This window comes from Poecilia mexicana, unplaced genomic scaffold (genome assembly GCF_051168715.1).
Source record: "Poecilia mexicana isolate PSO_F unplaced genomic scaffold, ASM5116871v1 scaffold_6, whole genome shotgun sequence".
In the NCBI taxonomy this organism is placed as follows: domain Eukaryota; kingdom Metazoa; phylum Chordata; class Actinopteri; order Cyprinodontiformes; family Poeciliidae; genus Poecilia; species Poecilia mexicana.
The window spans coordinates 22,506,484-22,528,021 of record NW_028263375.1 but is presented as its reverse complement, the minus strand read 5'-3'; the positions used below and the strand labels follow the sequence as shown (position 1 = coordinate 22,528,021).

General features: G+C 39.2%; 1 protein-coding gene across 1 annotated transcript in view; it reads right to left on the bottom strand.

Annotated features, from left to right (window-relative positions):
* Positions 1-3,535: 3,535 nt before the first annotated feature.
* The window catches only part of smpd3 (sphingomyelin phosphodiesterase 3), a 35,133-nt gene continuing 17,130 nt past the window's right edge, over positions 3,536-21,538 (bottom strand). The window contains exons 4-9 of the mRNA XM_014969572.2: positions 20,253-20,328; positions 17,782-17,943; positions 16,785-16,874; positions 13,288-13,351; positions 12,904-13,072; positions 3,536-9,697 (exon numbers count right to left, since the gene is read on the bottom strand). Coding sequence (XP_014825058.1) covers positions 9,596-9,697; positions 12,904-13,072; positions 13,288-13,351; positions 16,785-16,874; positions 17,782-17,943; positions 20,253-20,328 — 663 coding nt within the window. The 3' untranslated portion in view covers positions 3,536-9,595. The remainder of the gene's footprint in view (positions 9,698-12,903; positions 13,073-13,287; positions 13,352-16,784; positions 16,875-17,781; positions 17,944-20,252; positions 20,329-21,538) is intronic.

The window sequence follows — 21,538 nt, the reverse complement described above, 5'->3', positions numbered from 1 at the left end:
AGACATGTACATATCAGAGTTCACTGTAAAATGACTCATATTTGTGATTTTTACATAATTTACTCATAGTAATCCCCACTGATGAGTTTGAATCAGTCAAGCATAAAGAAAATCTTTCTTCTTTTGCAGCTAAAAAATCCCAAGATAAGTTCAGTCATACTAGAAGCACAGCCTTTTTATGTTTTCCCATCTGCCTGTGAGTCTGTTTAACAAACTGTTTAATAACCTAAGTCACAAACAGAAGCAGATATCTCAGGTCAATTCTCTCTGTCTTTCTTCTTACTGCTTCAAAATAGATACAAAAAAGGAATTTTCAAAGTTTGGAAGAGCAAATCAGTCTGCCTATTGCTGCTAAGGGATTTAACATATTGTTTTAAACTTATACGTGTTGCAAAGAAATATCTAATTAAGGTAAAAATTACATTTTTATTGTCAGTTTTGCTGTTTTGATTTGAACTGCTTTGCCGTGCTCCGTACTGCCTGAAGCATCTTTATGATGTCTTTTTAAATCAAATACAGACAACAAATAATTTGTAAACCATGGCCTGTGTTGAGTGGAGTCATATTGGGTGCACTTGAGGCCATGATATAAAGGTACTTTTGTGTTTACAAAGTGAACTTTATCGTACTTCTCCTTTCTGGGTGTCGACTGCCATTTATTGAGTCTTCTTTGGAAAACGGTGGCTGCCTCTGTGAACTTATGAGTGTGACGGTCTGTGTTTTCTGTGTAGTTATTTTTTGAGGTTTTGTGTCCTGTGTTCCCCTGTGAGTCTCTGCGTCTTCCCCGCTGATTGCTTCCCAGGTGTGTCTAGTTACCTGATTACCCTCCCTGTGTATTTTAATCCACCTGTTGTCTTTGTCTCTTGTCGGGTCCTCATCTAAAGTCGTTTGTTCTGTTCCTTGTGCTGCCAGTGATTTTTGGATTTTAAGTTCTTCATTAAACATCTTTTTGACATCCTGGGCCTGTCGGCGTCTCCCTCACCACCTCCCATCATGACAATGAGAGTGAAAAAACAATAAAACAAAGAACAGAAAGAAGCTTTAAGTCCTCAAAGTAGAAAAACAACATGGGGTTTTTCTAAAGGTTGTATTGGCACAAGCAGACTATTTGATAGTGGTTAGAGAGGAAAGTAGGTCATGAGAAACGACTTTCCTTCTAGCTTTTATGTGTAAATTGAACAAATTCTTTGATTAGGAAAAAAAAATGCAGAAATTTCAAATAAAGACGATGGATAAATACAAATTAACTTTTTGTGGTTTAGTAAGATTCAACATTTACACCAAAAATAATTAATAATTTATGCAATTTATGTTTTTATCTGTGCCAAAACAACATATAGCCCCATAATTTGAAGAAAAGCCAATAATATATACTAGGCAGTTTTGGAACCTCACTAGTTTGTCAAAAATAAGGTGATTTTTGGAGTTTGTAGACAAAATGCTTCGCTGTATGCATTAGGAAAATGGTCCTCATTCTGTATCAAATACAAGGCGCACACACACACACACACACACACGTGTTTGCGTGGCTATCTTTGTGGGGACTTTCCATTGACTTCCATCCTTAACCCTAACCAAAACTCAATTCAGACCTTAGTCCTAAACCTGACCCCTAACCCACAAACAGAGTTTCCCCTCGTGGGGACTGAAGCTTTGTACCCACAAGGAGCAGTGGGTCCCCACAATGTAGTGTCAGGAAACTGGTCCCCACGAGGTATTACAAACAAATGCACACACACACACACACACACCTGCCCGCTTCCGTACACAAAACATCCTTCTTCATGAATATTTTGGTAACTCCTTATGGAGTTGGCAGTACCCACTCTGGTCTCTTCCTCTGTCTATCTGAGGTTCATGTCTTTCTCTTTCTCCTCTTCTTCACTAAGTATTTCTAAGTATGTTTCACTACGTTTGGCTTATTTTGCTGCATCCATTCAGATGTTACTTAGTCTTGTTTTCTTGTAGCCTCCCCTCACACTTTTGTGGTTTGTTGATTTCTACTCACTTCTCCAACTCCGGTCAGCTTCGCTGGAATAACGTAGAACCTTGGTTGAAAGATTTCATTGGATCAACCCAACGTCTTTCAAGAAAATTAACCAATGGACTGTGGATAAAATAATTTTCAATATGTGTTCTTGGTGAAATTATGAAAGCCCTGGGCCCACCCAAAAATGCGTGTGGGCCGGCTGGGCATTACCTGCTCCAGTCCACCTCTGGTTGTGACCATTAGGTTTCCGTGTTTCGTTCGTTCTGTTTAGTGTCATTTCTGTATTTTTGAATGTCAGATCTCACCATTCCAGTTTTCTTGTCTGTTAGATATTTCCTACTTTTATTGACCTTTGCACCTTTTGATGTTCCTAAGATTAGTGTTTTTTTATTTTTTGGTCAGTGTTTATTATGGTTTCAGGTTTCTCCCCTTAAGTTTCAAAGTCTCCGTTTCTTTTATTGTTTAATTTCCTTTCTCCTTCAGGCTGGCAGCCAGCTGCTCTTCTCTCCTTTTTTCCTCAGCTGTTTCTACTCCTGTCATTTTAACTCCTTCCCAAGCCTATATTTAGATTTCATTCTCTCTTTTCTTACTGCCTCCTTCTGTTGCAACCTCTGTTATTCATCTCCTGGTCTTTGCTCCATGTTCTGCTTAATCCTGCAGCCATTAGGTGAAAGTCATCTTCGTTCATTCTTATAAAAACTTTACTTGCATTTATCTCTGCACCATTTAACACCAAACAAGACACCATGTGGCTTCCAGTGCCATGTCTTTTTCCTGTTATAGTTAAATCTCATAATATGAAGCTTGCAGAGAGTCACATGTCAAAATCAAAGACAGTTTAAAAAAAAAAAAATCAAACAGAATTTGCTGACGCTTACTCTTAAAATTCCCATGAGCAAAACACTAAAAACTCATTTAACAAATAATAATTTAGTCTAATTAGTATTTTTGCATTAATTTGTCAGCCATACTTCATACTTGGATGTTAATTATTTAAAATGTAATAAATAAAATCAATGCTTCTTAAGTTTAAGGCAAAGAAACAAAACATTCAGAATGAGTCATCATTATGACCCCTTTGACATTTCTCTGCTGTAACACTTTCATGTTTCTTCAAGTTGACCAACACAACTAGTTTCACTGTATGGGGGAGTTTTCTTACACTTGACCCTGTATGTAAATTTAAATAGCCAGACATCTTCCCCCGCTCACAAAAAGAGGAACCTCTCCTCTGCTTGCTTTTTCACTTCTCATTAAGTGTCCTTTAGAAAACATTTTTGCCCTGGATACACATGTAGAAATGGCGCATCTGGTGTGCATTAGACATTTACATTTAATTACATTAAAAAAAAAAAGCAGAAATAAAGAGATTATTTTTTTTTCCATCAGTGGTTGTTCCCTTTGCTCACACCAGGACTTCAGACGACTTCTTCATTTCACAGCCAACGTCATGCGCGGTTGGCACCGGCTGCCAAGCTCAGCCATTGTTCCCACTCATACTTCAGAGTTCATAACGGTCAAAGAATGACACAAGACACACAAAAATAAAGGGAAAGTTTGTTTGCTTTTTTTTTTATCTTAGAAAAGCAGAAAATAAGCAGTTTGATGAAGATTAGAAAGAGAAAACCAACTGAACCCCTCAGTCATGTTACAGAGACCAAGTCAGACAATCCCAAAGATAAACAATCCCCAACAAAAGACAAAAATCAATAAAAAACATGAAATCATAGAAAAGTCAAACCAGAAAAGGATAGCAAAGAGAGGCATCGATTCTACTGAGACTACTAGCCTGAAGCGTTATTACAGTACATGCAGCTATGCAAGCCTGGAGCTGAACTCCTCCAGCAACTTTGTCCTACTTTGACTTGAAAAAGGAAACATTTGAATAAAAATCCCAGTTTCTTCGTTTCCTCAGAATGCTGTCAGGACCGGATCTACATGTTTGTGGACATGAAACGTTAATAAATCATCGTATAAGTGCCAATGTTGAACAAACATCTAAATCTTTAACTCAAGTCACCTTCTGTCACCAGCATACATTTGGACATTTTGATATTCCTGCCCCAGCGCGGCTTTTAACGGATTACTCGGGGATTATGGATGGCTAATTCCAGTTGCTTGATTGTCGTGAGCAACAGTATCAATAGGAAATGGGATTTATATTATGTGATGTGAGTCAGTGAGGTTGAACTCCATAAGGGAGGAAAGGATAGGAAAATGTATCCTAAGACCTGACTGCAGAGTTTCACTCCATTCTTTAGCGGCGTAATTTAATTATAAATGGAAAGTTTAAGCTCAGATTCTGATAACAGACCTGGTTTAGAAAAACCATTTAAAAAATTAAAAATGGTTGTACATGCCGACCTGCAGAAGTCATTAAACGATTTAAGTATAACTGTACATCTGGTGACTTACAAATCCATCCCTGATCAACAACCACTATATGACAACGTTTTCTTTCCTAGTTGTTCTCCAATATTCATGGCTACAGGTGGCATAATTCTTTATATGTTCAATTTCATATAATTAAATCCGCCCTAAGGCTATTATATTTAAAATATTTTTTAAATTATATATACATTTGAGCATAAAGACCAGTTATTGTGAATTATTACAACATTGTTTGGGCTGGGTGTTATTTTCAATGTTGTGAAAGTTCAACCTCAGAAAATAAGGGATTAATCTTACAATAAATGCTTTTATTCTGTAATTTTGAAAAATTTTTCTATCTTTAATTGGGAAATAACATTTCTGTCGACCTACAACTACAAAATCACAAAAGCCTGAATTAAAAAAATACAATTGACGACTTCCTTGCTCGACACTAAATTAGGTCCAAACGTGGATGTCCAGGCTGGCTCTTTTAGCTCTACAGATCTTTCTGTTTTCTCTATTGTTTGCTGCACATTTTCAAGCGACTTTTGCCCACTGAAAAAAATGTAGCTTAGCAGGTGGGAGGCGGATCCTTCGCGTTAACGTCGCTTGAGTTTGCGCGACATGAACCGAGGCTGGCGATGTGGATTTGCGGTGAACTGTGTTTTGCTTCCAGCATAGAAGAAAACCGCTCCAAGAAACAAAAACAGAACCATATTAATAGTATTTAATTTGCACATAGTGGGAAATGAAACTTGTCTCATAAAATATCACTTCATTTCCTTATTCTCCACCAACAAATGTAAAATTTTTGATCTTCTTCCTTCCACATATAATTTAACACTTGTCTTGCTAAACATCATGGTCCCACCACACTGTCTGTGTATCTGTACTGCTGTAAAATAGTTTTTAAGCTTACATGGAAACAATCTGAAGAACAGAAGGTAACAATATAGATTATGTTCTGAAACTGATATTTTACATTGTGGTAATTTGGGTTTGTCTCTATTACATTTTCCCCATAAAAAGCAGAAACGGCAAAAAGCAAGGAGTATGAACTGAAAGTCGTGGATAAAGCCAGCCAGCATTTTATTTACCAGCAGAGTTCCCACTGTGGGAGTTGTTGATTCACATAGTGTTAGTTAAAATGAAAGTAGACACTCTTCCTAATTCGTGGGTCTTCCCTGTCAAAAAAAATAAATAAATAAAAAATAAAAATCTGAGTTGGTCTTTGTAAAGATTAAGTTGTTTAATTCCAACTTAAAGTGGACAAATTCCAGCAATAAACCAGCAGCCATGTGCTCCTGATCAAATGCACTGTGATAATACAGCACCTCTAAACGAGGAGAAATGTTGGCAGTCTGCTGTGGAGCCCACATGATGCAAAGGTGGGAAGAGACGAGCAATGACCTTGGAGAAAGCACTGTTGCTGTTCTTCAGATCATACAGGCCTCAGCTAGCATGATAAATATTAGCAGGACGATTGGGGAAAAAAAGACTAACGTGGCAGCACGACTTAGATTTGCAAATTTGCACCTGAATGGACCAGAAAACCTCCAGAACTCTGGACAGATGAGACAAACGTAGCGATGTCTGAGCATGTAAGATGCAGCCGCACGACATGGGGGCCCTGCTGTTGGAACGAGCGGTTCTGTGTACCGAATTATCATATTTATATAACTCTAGGTCCATATGCAGCAGGACTTTGATGTTTTAAACCTTCGACCTGAAAGAAGGTGTACTTTTGCTTATAATGACGGCACATCAAAGGAAAAGAAGAGAAAAATAATTCTGGGAATCGGAGCAAAATTTCTTTTAAAATGAATCACACAAGTGATGAATTAGAAAATTAAAAATACAAGCAGTTTAGCATGAAAAATAAGAGTAATTGTGATAATAATTACAATATGTGAGTCATAAGGAGCGTGACCGAGCTGCCAGGTGACCTCCGGACTCAAACCGTAAAACAGAAATGAACAGAAACGACACCTGGCATTTTTCTGACTCATACAGTATCACACACCGTCTCACTGCTGCGCTCAGTAGCTCATGTTTCTACAGCCAGTCTACAGTTTAATAGTTTATAATAATTTACTGTGTGCGAACTCCCCTGACGTGACTCAGAAACAGATGGTTAAAAATGGCTGTAAACATTATTCACCGTGTAAAAACACTGGACGTCAGTCCATATTTACTACTACGACCCCGTGACTTCAGAGTCTGTCCTGAACGATCAGATAAAACTCTTTTCTGCTGAATAACGAATCTGTCGTTAAAATGTGTTTTCAAGGTTAAACGTTCTCTGCTGTGTGTCAAAACAACAACAAAAAAAAACACTGGTTAATCCCTTGAGTTGAACCGTTTTATGCCTGAATGATTCATAGGTCAGACTTAAATGATGGAACAAACTTTCCTCTGGAAATGGTCAAACTGTGAGACGTGGAACATTTTCCTCCCAGAACGCATTTTCCTGCAGTGCTCCAATTTAACGCACCATCTGTGTGTTTTCACCGTGGTGAACCTGAGTGAATGACTTCTACTGCAGAAGGGCTGATCAATGCCTTGTTGAGCTGCTGAAGGAGGCAGAGAAGGGCCAGGTTACGACACCCAGTGGTTCTGTCACAGCGATTGTAACTTAAATACAGAGGTGTAGCTGTGAGAAACCTGAGAACTTTTAAAACAATCGGAGAAGCAGAACCCCTGTTTTCTGTCTTCTGATGCGAAAGAAAAAGGAGAGGAGACTTGCGCATATAGCAGACACATGAGCTGTTATATCTATTGTATAAGATTAAGTCCAATTAATCTCTAAGTAATTTAGAATTTGGTTGACAGCAAAACAAGAAAAATAGGCCAACTAATCCGACTGATTTTTTTTATATTTAATCAACCAATTCAAAAATACTTGACATACTTCCTCCTTTAAAATATTTGCTCAAAGTTAAAAAGATTACAAGAAAATATTGCAGGCTGGAAGGAAAATATGAATCGGTGATCGCATTCGGTAGTTAAAGTTTTAATTTTGTATTTAAGTCCTGGGTGTTTTTAAGTGAATCACGTCAGTATTCAAAACCAAACAATGTAAATGCGTTATATTTCATAATAAGCTTCGAGTTTATCTCCCGTAATGGCAATTTGGTTTGAACCAATCACTGTATGGCATTCCTGTCTGTACCGAGTGCCAACAGGACGGGCTCATAACAAATGATCAAAACACGCCATGCTGCAAACGGTGTTTGCCCTCTCAAGTTTCCCCTGGTTTTGCTTTATTTGGCACACTAAGGTCATCAGGCAAAAGTTGAAATCAGACAAAGACAACCTGGGTAGATTTAATCACAGCTGCAGTGGGTAACTTTTGTAAAAATAGATATATATTTTTTACATATTTGTTAAAACTGTCACTATGGCCTGACTGACAGGAGAACATGACAGAGATAATCTGTGGGTAAAAAAAAAAAAAAAAAATCAAACTCCTCCTCTTTCTCCCAATGATGCTGCTGTTTGCGGAAACAGACTGCAGCCGGTCAATCGACCAATTGGAGCCAGAAGGAGGATTTTAATGCTGTCAATCATGCTTGTGTATGTGCTGCTTACACCTTCCCCCTCCCCCTCACAGTGCATTCAAGCTCAAGATTACTAGCTTGCTTCATCATTGTCCAGTTTTTTTCAACCCCAGGATGTCTCACAAAACTAAAACCTGGCAGAGTCAAAGTCTTTAATCTGATTGAGAATCTGAGAAATGACCCCAATGTGGCTGAATCAAACTAATTCTGTAAAGAAGAGCGGACCCGAACTCCTGCACATTGATTTAAGGGACTTTTTTTCTCCACTTCCCTCCAACGCTTGAAGACGATTATTGCCACCCAGGGGAGTCACAACCAGTTATTAGGTTTTGGAGATAAAATTGTTTTCTCACATGCAGGTTGTTTAGAATAGCGTTATTCCTTCATTATTCCTTCAAATCATTATATGAAAACTGTTTTGTGTGTTTACGGCTTTGTCTGGTTAATGAACTGACAAATTGGGAGAAGGCGATTCATTTTCAAAGCGTAGTAGCTCCACAGGTTTATAACTACACATCCTGATATTATCTATTTGGGACAGTCACATGATGAAGATGATTATTATTATTAGGGTTACCTACAATCTCTTCTCCTTTACACAAAGTGTAGCTGTGTGCTATTGTTGTTTAGATCCTCCTGTTCCTGTGCACACCTTTCTGCGTTTTGCACATGCAAAAATGAAAATCCGAGTGCGTGTTTCAGGGTAAATCGCTCACTGAGGCATCCAATCTCAAGTCAGCGTGAGTCGAGCTGCTATAACAGTGCGGTAAACCGTTTTACCTTCATGCATCACTGGAGCTTTATTTACAAAATGCTCTTCAAATTCATACCGATAGTATCTGAAAAAACATGCTAAAAGCATCACATTGCATCCAACCTCTTCCTTCAATTAGAAACATATCATTTCATATTAAACAGGCATTACAAGTTTTATAAAAAGTGGAGTGTCTATTATAGAAACTCTTATATATATTTTTTTTCTTTCTCATTTTAGTAAGATTTGTTTGTAAGAAAAAAAGACACTTGTTGAGGTTTTGGGAATGATGTGAGGGGGTCAGCGTGGCGAACGACTGACAGCGAAACCGACCGGTAACTTTTAGGGAAGGTGCACAACACAAGGTCACAGATGGTCATCGTAAAGGCCGGTCAGCGGCTTCACTTCAGTTTCATTTTCCTTTCGTACACTCAACAATGAGCGTCCAGCTGTTCCTGAAGGTAGAGTCATAAAAATAAAAGAACTATACTGGAAACTACGTCCTAAAACAGATCAAATGAGTGTGTGCATTGGCTACATGAAACACTTCACTCGAAACAAAACCCCCCCCGCGGCTTAGTTCAGCAGGGAGGGTCGGAGGAAAAACCAACAGTCTCAAAGTCGCAGTGTTCAGCGTGAATCTGTGGGTAATTTACCCAGGAAGATAAAAAAAAAAATTCTGACTTCCTAATACGAATTCCCCCAGCTTACACCTCTCCTTTTCTGAATTTTCTCTCTCGTCCTTCTTCTTAAATGTCCCGACCGCTCTTCCACAGATTTACTCATCCGCTTGCCGTCCCTTCAACCCCCTACCCCCGCGCCGCTCCGTATCTGTAAACTCGGAACTTCACCGAGTTTCTTCCTAATTGCTCCTCCATGGCAGTAAAATTTAAAGAACATAAATGTCAGGCGGTGGATCTAAGGCTCCTCTTCCCCGGTGGACACAGCCAGTCTCATGGCCACAGAAAGGTGGTCGGTGAGGCCGGCCAGCTGAGTGATGAAGCTGAACTCTTCGATGTCCTGCGAAAGAAGGATAAATGTATTCATGCAACAAAATTAAGACAAAAAAAAAAAAAAAAAAAAAAGTAAATGCATACACAGATATAAGAGCATGTAGAAACTGAAAGGTAAGGTGATTCACAGGTCTAATTTAATCTTCTTTTTGAAACAGAAACTCTAAAATTTTTGGTATTGTTTATTTCTGTTCGTTGTGGCAAATGAAAACCAAGACATCAAATTCTCAGAAAACGTGTATATTTAATTTAGGAGATCTGCATTGTATATCATTACTGATATAAATTTGTTATAAAAGTATTACTGATTGCACTTTAAAAATTAGGTAACTTTATGTTATTAAAGGTAAAGTTTAAACAGTAATGATTTCTTGGTTAATGTCAAGTTGTCATAACAAAGACATTTTGAATAATGTCAACTTTGTATTAAAAGTGTCATAATTTACCGAATGACGCTTTATGACAACAGTCATAAATATTCATGAAGGCTTATTCATGTTCATGACAGGTGTTATGTCATGTTAATGAAAGTTTCATGTCATGACAGGTGTTATGTCATGTTAATGAAAGTTTCATGTCAGTCTTATTCAACCCCCTTCAAATAAAGTGTTACCTGATATTTTTATATAAATATACTTATAAAATAGGGAAATAAATTGACTCTCAGGAAATTTTTTTTTTGCTATAGACTTTTCTTCTCGTTTAGACAGAAGTGTTGGGGATTTTCTTTCAGTAAAATAAGATAAACAGCTATAAAGTGACTTATCATGGGACTAATGTATCAGATCCTTTTTTTATTGAGTTTAAACTTTTTTTCCCATTAGACGTTTCTCTGACAGCAGTGTTACATCATGCAACAATCTGCTCTGTCCTGGACTATGATGGGATTTATATCAACTTCCTTTTTCAAAGCATCAATTCTCTGGATGAAGTTTTATTGCAGGTCAGAGCGTCACATACCACAGTCCGCTGCATGCCTCTGTTGAATGGTTTACTTACAGACTGAATCTGCTGCATTTTAATTTACAATGCTATTTTAGGCCTTCGTATCTTTACACCTTATTTTATTAGAAAAGCTAAGGTGCTAAAGAGCTTCGAAGAAAAGGGTGTTTAAATATGCGCCCAGGACTGCTGCGAAAATGCCTGCAAATTAACAATATGGATCCTCAATGAGCTCTTCCTTCATCCTTCCTTTAACATCTGATTGTAAATATTTTGCATAATTTGCTTTTCATGAGGCTTCTTTGCTCTGATTGCAAAACCTGTTGAGTCTTGTTTTCCAGGAGACTCTTTGAAACGCACATCTCAATTAAATCAATATTAAATCAATTTCTACCATGTTTTTTAATCGTAATGCAGGGTTTTAGCCGTGTCTTCATCCTGGTGTGGATTTGGGCCCCATCTGGACTTCCCCTTGTTAATGATGCTGTTTGTGTTGTTTGGGGATCGAAGTGGATCTTCCTTTACAGGACGTAAAGTCTATTAGGGTATTTGCTGCTTTTGCGTTTTTTTTGTTGTTTAGGATATTACCATAATCAAGAGCATGAGTGGTTTTTAGTGAAGTAGTTTCTATGGTTCTCATCTTGAAAAAAGGAGACCATGTCCCTGATGGGAGCCTAGCTCTACTGTGAGGTGAAGACAGACCTGATTGAAAAAGGTCAAGTCCTCAGATCTGTGACCCATTTACATTCCAGACTTTGACTATCATCATAAGGTACTGACTGTAGACAAAATAAAAAGACACAAGGTCAGCAGTGCCATTGTTGTGTTAAGACCACAGGGCCGTCCCCAGGCTGTTACCACTACTTCACATGTCCTTCTCATATTTCTTTTGCTGGAAGTCCAGGGACAAGGTTAAACACATGTAAACAACCTCTACAGTCAATCAGACTCAACGGCCTCGTACGGTACTTTCCAACAACAATTACTTCCTCTATTCTTACTTACTGCAGCTGCTAATGATAACAGAAACTCCACAGGTAAAATTAGATTATTACAGTTAACACAATAAGGCCAAAGGTTTGACAGACATGCTCATAAAAATTGAAGCCAATACTCAAAAGTCTTGTGTAAAATTCCTGACTTATGTCTTAATTGCTTCTTTTTCTCATCAGGTTCTGGGAGGTTTTCTTAAACTTGGTTTAGTGACTTCTTCTGGCTGTGTGCTTCATTTACTACAACGGCAGAACGCCTTAGGAGCCGACGAGATTAGAATAGTGAAGACTCAGTTGTTTATATCTGTATGGTTCCGGGTTGTGTTGCTTTGTTTTGTTGTTCGGGTCGCTGGGTTTAATCAAAGTCCTCCTGTGGGTTTGATAAGTGTGTCGTCCAGAGTGAACCACGAGCAGAAGCCTGAGAGCAAGTTTACTGTTCTTTGGAACAAATTGTAATAAACAGTGGTGTAAATATTCTCAATAAATTGATTAAAAATAAAAAATAAAATAAAATAAAAGTAACTGCTGCCTGTTTCTGCTCTTTACATATTACATCTAAGGGTAGCTGTTGTGAATCAGTCATAATTGAAGCAGAAAAAAGACTCAATATTCAGATTTTGTCTTTTTGTTAAAATTTGTTTGAGTATAAAATCAATACGTTTTTGAAAATAAGTCTCATTGTTCGAGTAGGTTAAACTTAGCATCTTTTTCAGTTTTTAGAGTCAAATTAGACTTTGCAACAAGTTGGGTGTTCATATCTGTTTTGATCATTTCTTCAGATGCAGTTTTAGATTGCCAATGTTGCACTTTTAGATTCATGCGTTTACGTAAATCTCGATAATTTAATATTTAGCATGACATGAAATCAAAGTGGCTTTTAAAACAGTGCAAAGGAGACTTGTGTAGATAATTTCAGTCCGGTTAGGACCTTTAGTTTGACATATTCTGTATATTATCTGACAGAAAAGTCAAAATGTAAAAAAAAATGCTTTCAATTCACTCTCAGCATTCAGTCTTGAGTTTATATCTGCCGCCAATCTTAGAAAATCTTATCAACCAAATGCATAGGGCAGGATATGAGCACAGTCTCTCAGAATATTAACAAAATAAGATTGAAAGGAAAGCTGGGAGCGCTGAGAGCAACACAGAAGGAGCTGCAGGCGTTTTCAGATATAAACTAATTATGATCTACAAGCGCATTCGCCACATTTCTCCACTCGGTTCAATCCAGATTCTTCAACACACAGGAATACATTTCATCATCTCTTTCATCATCTACCAGTTTCCAGTCCTGCTGAATGCCTTCGTCGCCGTAGAGGATGTAGTCGATCCGGCGTCCATTCCCCTTCAGTGGGATTTTCCGGCCCTTCTGACCGCTGGCAGGACACTGGTTCTTACTGGGAGGGAACACCAGATACTCCTTCCTCCCCTCTTCGTTCTCCATCACTCTGTAAGAACAACCAGAGTCACTCAACTGAGGCGGGCTCAACTGCAGGACTTAAAAGTCATACCAGATTAAGAGTTTGTGTGAGTGGAAAATAAACATAGCGTGGTTTAACACAAGCGACAACAATGGCTGCCGAAATGTTTAACGTAAAGTGACAAAAAAAAAGAAGAAAAAAAAAAGTTTGAAGCAATAAGTTTAAACCCACGCGAGACTTACTTTTGTAAACTTTCGGGTGAACTGACGTCATCGTCATAAAGGCCACTGGGATCCAGCAGAGTGCCTGCAGAAGAAACCAATAAAATAAAAAGAGCTGCAGTGTAGACATGTATAAGTGGCAGTCTTACTAAAACCATGTTCAATCTTTTCAATGTGCATAAACATTTAAAATGTAATTGTGTTTTGCAGTTTTCTCCTTCAGTGTTCCTGTTGGTGACTGGTTGATTCATATACCTCGCAGGTTTTGGTTTGAAATAATATTTAACCTTCACCAACATCTTTCTTTTGACTGACATGAATGTTACGGACCCAACTTGAGACACAACCTGAATTTGAGAAATAGTACGTTGAGGGAACTGAAGATCGGCACGACGGCAAAGAGGCCCTGGAGCTCATCACCAAAGATAAACATAAAAATGCAACATGCAAAACACCAGACAGCAATTAAAATAATGGTTTAATGGTAATAAAGAATTTCCCATGCAATTCATTGATCAACCTATATCGATATATATTTAAACTGTATATATATTGTGGACCGCCAAGCAGACTTTCGTCCACTCCAGTAGCGTAACATTAAACCATCTCTGCATCCTCTTTATCGATCTGAGGCTTGCTTTGCAATGTGGCCCTCTCTGTGAAGTTCAGTGCTTTATCTCCAGAATAGCTTTCATAAAAGCAACAGCTTTTCAAGAGCGGATGCTGTTCAACGGGGTCGCTATCTGCCTTCGCAATCCTCAGACTGCAGTGTTCTCTCATGCAGCGGAGAGATGCGACAGTGAGAGGAGAGACGAGCACTCAGAGACGTTTTTCACAATGAGGCTGAACAACGTGATGGAAGCGGCTCCATATGAAGAGAGAGTCCAGTCAATTTACAAGTGCTCGGAGCTCTTAAGGGAAGTGGATGTTTGATGTGCAGACAGCAGTTTTCGCAACTCTAAGAGGAGATTTTTTTTTACGATTACTGGAATAAAGAGGAATGAGATTTCATGCGGGAACTTTGTGCTTCACAGAGTGGAAGTTATTTACACCTCATTTGGGAAAGTGCTGCTACTCAGTCTTGGGAAATGGAGGGTTTTTGTACCATCGTGGTGAAAATATATGTACCGTATTTTCCGGACTATACGCCGCTACTTTTTTCATAAGCTTTGAACCCATGCGGATTTTATGTGGAACCACCAGGGGGCTCTTTAGCAGGAAGTGAGTCATTGGAAGTCAAAATTGGAAATAAAAGAAGAAAGCACCCACTAAAACGGAATTAGGTTTTAATAGAGAACTGAAATTTGAGAATGTTGTTGATCAGTTAAATAGGATTGAGGGGAAAAAGAAGATTTTTTGTTTTTTTTAATAATACTGGGATCATGAGAATTTGAGGTATAGATATTAGGATCCAATCCAATAGATGGCAGTAGTGCAACAATAATGGATGCAAGCTTCCATTGAAATCTGAAGAAGAAGTAGTGTCGGCTTACTGTCTGAACAATTTCTGACAATTTGCAACCAGGCTTCTGCCAACTTATTTACATCTGTTGACTATCCCCTGCTGTCATAAGGAGTTCAATGTAAAGGTGAAGACTCAAAAAGAGGAGCACAGGGTTCAACGTCTCTGTATATCACATTATTCTAGAGTTAAATGTCACAGGTTAGCGTTAGCTTAGTCCAAACTGGGTCAACAGCAGGACAATGATACCAAACGCAAGAATCCAAATGTTCCAGTGGTCCAATTTAAAGTCCAGTACTTTTACAGTTTTGGTTTGCGAAACCTTAGGAAAGCTCAGAGACAGAAAAGTCTGGAATCCTCAAGAAATGAGGTTGAGTCGAGAGACGTACGGAAAACTGCTGAGCGTCACTGGGTCTGAAGGTGGATCTGAAGCACGGATATATTTAGTTTTTTCCATGACTGCAGAAGAGTTTCTCTCTTCTCGGTGGTCAACGTGACCTCAGTTTCTCTGAGCTAATGAATCCGGATATCATTCACACTCTGCGTCGCACCGGAACAGAGAAAACATGCGTTCTTTCACATAGTTTCCACCCACACTTCCTCATTTTCTGTTCTCGTTGGATTGTTTTCCTTCCCAAAGTACATAATGGGTCACAAAAAAAGACGGAACTTTAAACCAGGGAAATACAAATAAATACCGGATATTATTGTGAAAAATAGCGACATGTTAACTTCAAATATGTTTTTTTATAAAGTACTGACTCTTAGTGACTGTATTCTGAAACTACTAGGCCATATGTTCAGGATCTTATAAAATGAAGGTTATCCAAGCAAGACTGACGATGAGAATTTCTGGTGCAAAATTCAAAAATCATTTGATGAAATAGTGTCACATAAGCATACAATTAATATGTGTTACAATGTTTAATAGAAGCTGTGATCACAAGGATGACCCTGGGACGTTAAGACCATGAAATGAAAACTGCTGAACATCACCAGAGATGAAAAGACTGATGACTGAACAAGGAGCCCTGAGGAAAGATTTAAGCGTAGATGAGACAAATACTGAACTTTTTCTCCACAATTATATGCTCATGATCAAAAAATCTTACTGATAATGACTGCAGATAAACTTTTAGGTAAAAGAAAATGTCAAATTAGAAATTAATACGTGATAAAAAAAACACACCTTAAAATGGCTGACATGTTCAACTCATAGTTATTTTGCAACTTCAGGTAATATTTTGTCCTCCAAATGTACTACCTGGTATTTTTATCTTGTCATTAAATATTATTTTATGACAATAATTTACCTCGTATGACGAAAAAAACTCCCTTGAGTCATATGTACTCATTTATCTGGCATTTATTTGCTTCATATGAACTAGTCAGTGGTTCATTTGTTTCATTTGTTTTGTTCATTTCTCTGTTTTTTTCACCAAAAACAGAGATGTTGGTGAAAGTTTTAATTCCTCCACCTTCAGTCAAGTTGTTTTTGAAAGCCGTCTCATGCTTGCTGGTGATAACAGGCTCTCACAGCAGCTGTCAGGTTCGACTCTTCTGTTGCTTCTTACTGCAACACAAATGTTTTTATATACGCCAAGTCTTCTTTGGATTATCTTTGTGAAACACGGTAATTGTCACCTTCATTGATTCCTCTTTTCTCTGCTCCCGCTGAGCTGCTACAGAGGAAGCGCAGAGCCGCTATTTTTCCAGCTTGCTGCAAAAAAAAGATAAATAAGCTCTTCTCCAAACAAGCTCTTTCACTCTGTCCTGCCCACACTGTCCCCGAAATACCCCTGGCCTAAATAATGCTTCACATCCAGACCAAAAGCCTCCCGTCTTTGCGTCACTAATGCCCGTGCATCAGCCCTGCTGTGCTGGTGGTATTTTAATTCACATCCTGATTTAGCCCGAGGATGCAGATTGCAGTCCGCTCTGCTCCGAGCCCGTTTGCTGCAGCAACACCTGGGATTGTGGACGTGTCATAAGCTTCGGGTGACACTGAAATCGCCGTCGGCGTGAGGAGAACTCGAGCGGATGTGTTCGTTCTTACCCAGAGCCCACGGTTTGTCCTCCCCCGGCCCCAGGCGGCATGGGTCCTTGTACTGAGAAAAAAGTGTGTGCTGCTGCTCCAGTTTGTCTTCTGCAAAAGGACAGACGCACACAAACCGACCGTGGACGTTAAAATAATAGTCACGGCTTGAAATACACTGAAAACTTAATGCAAAAGTATCGATTTGAATAGGATTTATTTTGCGGATCTTTTTAGAAAAAGCTTTACACCATCAATCAACACTAGATGGCAGCGAAGGGGAATTTTTTTTTTTACTTTACATTTTACTTGGCACAGAAAAGAAATCTTCATCTTGAGTCTCTGTCACAGATATATGCTCTAATTTCAAAGAGTTTATGATAAGGTGCAATAAGAAATCCAGCTACGTTTAAAACTATTTCTTGTTGAGTTTTAGTATTATTTGCCTGTTATTTTCTTCTAAACATAAATCCGACTCAACAAATACACTCCTGGCAGAAATCTTCAGACCGGGAAAAGAAGGCTGTAATTATTCAAATTTCATATAGTTGGATTATAACCAGGATTTAAAGAAGAATGCATGAATAAGAAATGGGAACAAGAGATCCAAATACATTAAAAATGCAATAAAGGGCGACTGCATTTAAGCTCAAACAGGTTGGATATGAGCCACCAGCACTGAATGGAACTGATTCACTTTAGTGTTGTACTACTAGAACAGTTAGCAGCTTATTTTACTGCACCAAAGTTTTTACTTTTACTTGAGTACTATCATGATGAAGTATTTCTACTCTTATTTGAGTGAAATGTCTGGCTACTCTACCCACTGTGTCAGTAACTTCATTAAATGAAATATAAATCTGTTTCAACCACAAACGCATCAGATCATGCTCGACTGCTCCTCCGTGTTGCAGTTCTGCTGACCTTTACTTTGAAGGTTAACGACATCAACATCTGCACACCTGGAAGACACCAGGGAGGTGCTGGCGGACGGGAAAGAGGATGCGGCTCTGATTACCTGAAGAGCAGTTATCAAAGTTGAGGTCTCCCAGGATGACATCGAAGGCCACCAGGTCCTCCAGCACCTTCTCTCCTTCGGGGGACTGGGAAGAGGATTGGCGAAACTCGGCCCCCCACTGGAGGAGGAGGTCCAGCTGCTCGCAGCGGACCGACGAATCGCCTGGATTGCAAACGAAAACCACCGGAGCGTGTTTGTCCACTCTGAGCTAAAAACAGGCTCATCCAAAGGCTATCATATCTGTTTTGGTTGTTTTTTTTGTTTTTTTTTTTCATGTTATTACATAACGCAGGAGTTAGAGAGACCGTTAGCGTGTTTGTTAACACCGAGGTCTGCTGCATCTATCAACTGCTGCCGGTAAATCTGAGGAGGGAGGAGGCGAGCGGCAGAGGGGGAGGCAAAGGGTGAGAGCATCCGAGGGAACAGATGAACAGTGGAAGGTGTGAGAAACAAAGACGTGTCAAGATATTGGAGGGTGAGTAGGTGGCTTTGGCTTTGATTACTCTGGGCTGCAGCTCAGCTCCATGTGAAATGTTTGTGTTTTATCAAAATTTACAAGGGGAAAAAAAAATGGAAGAAACTGAGGAATGTGGAGGCGTGTGTGTTGTAAATTTGTTTGTGAATGTGTTTGAACAGGAAGATTTAAGGGAAGGAAACATTTAAGCGAGAATTAGAACTTGTGCACTCATGAGTGGAAATGTATTGACTTTTTTCTTCTTAAGGTTTTGAAAAGCTTTTGGTCAGTGTTGAATTGTCAACAAGCCCGGTGAGAATGGGGGCAAGAACAGCTTATATTGTTGATAATTTACAGCCGTGGCTGAGAAAAATCCTTCAGAGGGCCACAGACGGACAGCGGACCGTTCCTAAGTAGTAATAAAATGACCGTGTAAAGCGGTCCATATCAAACTTTCTTAAGGTCTTTCAAAAATATTCCAGATATTTTGCTGCTTATTCAATCACTTTTAGTCCAGAACCCATCTTCAGGGAAACGTTCTGCATGTTGAGCTGCCAAACTAAAAAAAGCTCCAAAGCTCTGCGGATGAGCTGGCGTTGGGCTGACGCAAAGTTATGCTAAAAGGTAAAAACGCCCCTGGATGTTATTTCATTAAAGGAGGATGGATCTGATGGGAAATAATACATTTTTATTTACGTGTCAGAAAATGTCAAAAGATTACTTTAAGCCCGAACGTCAATTTAAAGAAACAAAACACAAAAGAAAACAATCAAGAAGCAAAAAAAACCCCAAAAAAACCCCCCAAAAAACCCCCAAACAACAACAACAAAAAAAAACAATTTAATCCTACTTCTTTAGTTGTACGTACGACAGATAAGGATTTTAGTTCTGACAGTGTGACTCTAAAACAACGACGCTGCATTTCTTGTGTCCCGATTCAGATTTTTCTTCTGCGTCACAAACACAGCTTTCAGAAACTGTTATAGTTGTTTGTTTTTAAATCCAGACACACCCTTTTTTTTATTCAACATGGTGCACAACATTTGTTTTAGCTAAAATACAAAACAAATGCTACAAACGTTAGCCGCCTTTTATTCCAGTCAAACCAGTTGAGACACTTCATGGAAAAGGAAGAGTCTCTGAAATGATGGTTTTTCACTCAGTTGATTAAATCAGACTGCGTCCAGCATCCTGCATCCTAAATAAGAGACCTGATAACCTAAATTTGACTCCTGCCTTGATTTTCTCATATGGATCTCCAGATGGTTACATCAACACCTCACAACAGAGAAACAGGAGGATGTACAAATAGAAATTAAAATAAAGGTACCATGACAATGGTAACATGGTAAGTAAATGAAAGGAAAGACGCTACCGTATTGTTGACAAAAGGAGGTGGGAAACAGAAAAATGAGCAGAAACCCGGGGGGATTTTAGATGTTTCCACATGTGAGCCACGGTTTGTACATATCTGAGAAGCTCACAGGTTGCAGAAGAAAACACACCAGCTGCTGCCCACCTGAAAACCCCCAGACCTCCACTCAGGCCCTGAATTATTAACTCCAGCTCAGTTATAGATTCAGTCCGCCTGCATCTTTTGCTCGTCTCAGGAAAAAAAAAAAAAATTCAGGTCTGTGGTCTCTCTTCTTTCTCCCTGACTCACATCGCAGCCCCCTTCACCTTAAGAGGGGGGTTTATCTTTGGTGCGTCTTTAGAAACAGCCCTGATTCTGCTATATTTGGGCCTGCAACAAGCGAAGGAGAAGCCCAGAATAGCAGGAGAGGAAGGGGGGCGGAGGGGTTGTCTTTGGTAAAAAAATGAGCGTGGCATTGACCGGGAGGCTTTAAATAGGCCTGTGACGCCTTCAGCAGCGTGAGGCAGTCGCCATGGGAACAGCAGTCGGAGGGTTTTGACGCACTCGTTTAGCTAAATTTCTGAACGTGAAAGGCAGACATTGGTAACAGACATTCAGAGCAAACATTTGCACCGCAGAGTAACTGAGCGGCAGCTACTGTACCTTCTATGGCGTGGAGGTGCGTGCAGGTGAGGTATCCCACCACCCTCTGCTCCTGATGGGAGGTGCCCACGTGAACCTGCAGGGATGAGACGCCAACACAATGTCAATGAAACCGAGGCAGGACCGGCGTTGTTTTCTACCTCAGCAATGTTGTAGTTGGTCTGTTGAATTGAGCCACACGGGCTTGTCTCACTTAATTTTCCTCTTTCCCGACACATTAACTAACAAAATGGTCACACAATGAAGAGATAATCTGAACTACTTGGTCATAATGTTATGCCTGGATGGTTTATACTTCTGCTCTCTCTCTGATTAAATGTCCCTGATCAAGTTGCACTTTGACCACTTTGCAATCAGCAAGTTTCTGTCTGGATATTTGACCTCTGCCCTCAGGAGAAATTACAGGCTAATGACATTGGTCGATTTCCTGGCACAGGCGAGGCTTTTAGGCAAAGGTCCAAACATTTTCAACGAGATTGGTACTTTGAGAAGAACATTCCAGAAGTTTAATGTTTGCCTAAATCAATCAAAATCAGTGCTGTGAAAGAAAAAAAACAAAAAACTTTTGCACAAATGGCAATTAAAAATGCTAATGCTTTATCATTTCTTTTTACCTGCTCTGCAATAAATTAAATATGCAATATCTTGCATTACAACATTTTTCTTGAACATTTTCCTTAATAAAATAAAAGGTATAGTTTCCTATTTGGGTCTAATTCTTTCTAAGATTATTCCCAGCAGCAAAACTGAGAACTTTATTTTTCAAAACTCCTGCTGTACTTAGCGACGTTTAATGAGTGGTTATGTTTAAGTCTGTTTTTGTTTCGAACAAAAACAATATAACAAAATCTTATTCTAAATAATTACAAACAGACCTGTTCTGCATCATCACATTTGTCCCATTCTTCAAAATTATCCCACCAGCTGCAAAGTAGCACTGAGACGCTAATGAATGGGAAGTTAGCTTGTGGATCCTGAATGGCACACCAGCAGAGCATTATGGAAGTTGTAGTATTAGAAACAAGACGTGTAGCAGATCTTTAATGGAGCTAAACGTCCAAACTCAAACTGTTTTGCCCAGAAGAAAGGAAGTTGGTTTAAAGGTCGAGCAATAATCCAGAAACCGTGAAGCTTCTGTCCGGAGCAGCATTCAGATGCTTTCCTCCTGATCCTGCTGCTGCAGCCTCTTTGCCTTTTCAGCTTGCAGGGAGACGCTCTCAGTCAGCTGGTTCTCTGCGCTGATTGTGCTCTGATGGCTTGTCTAAACGCTGGCTGCCGCAGCTGTG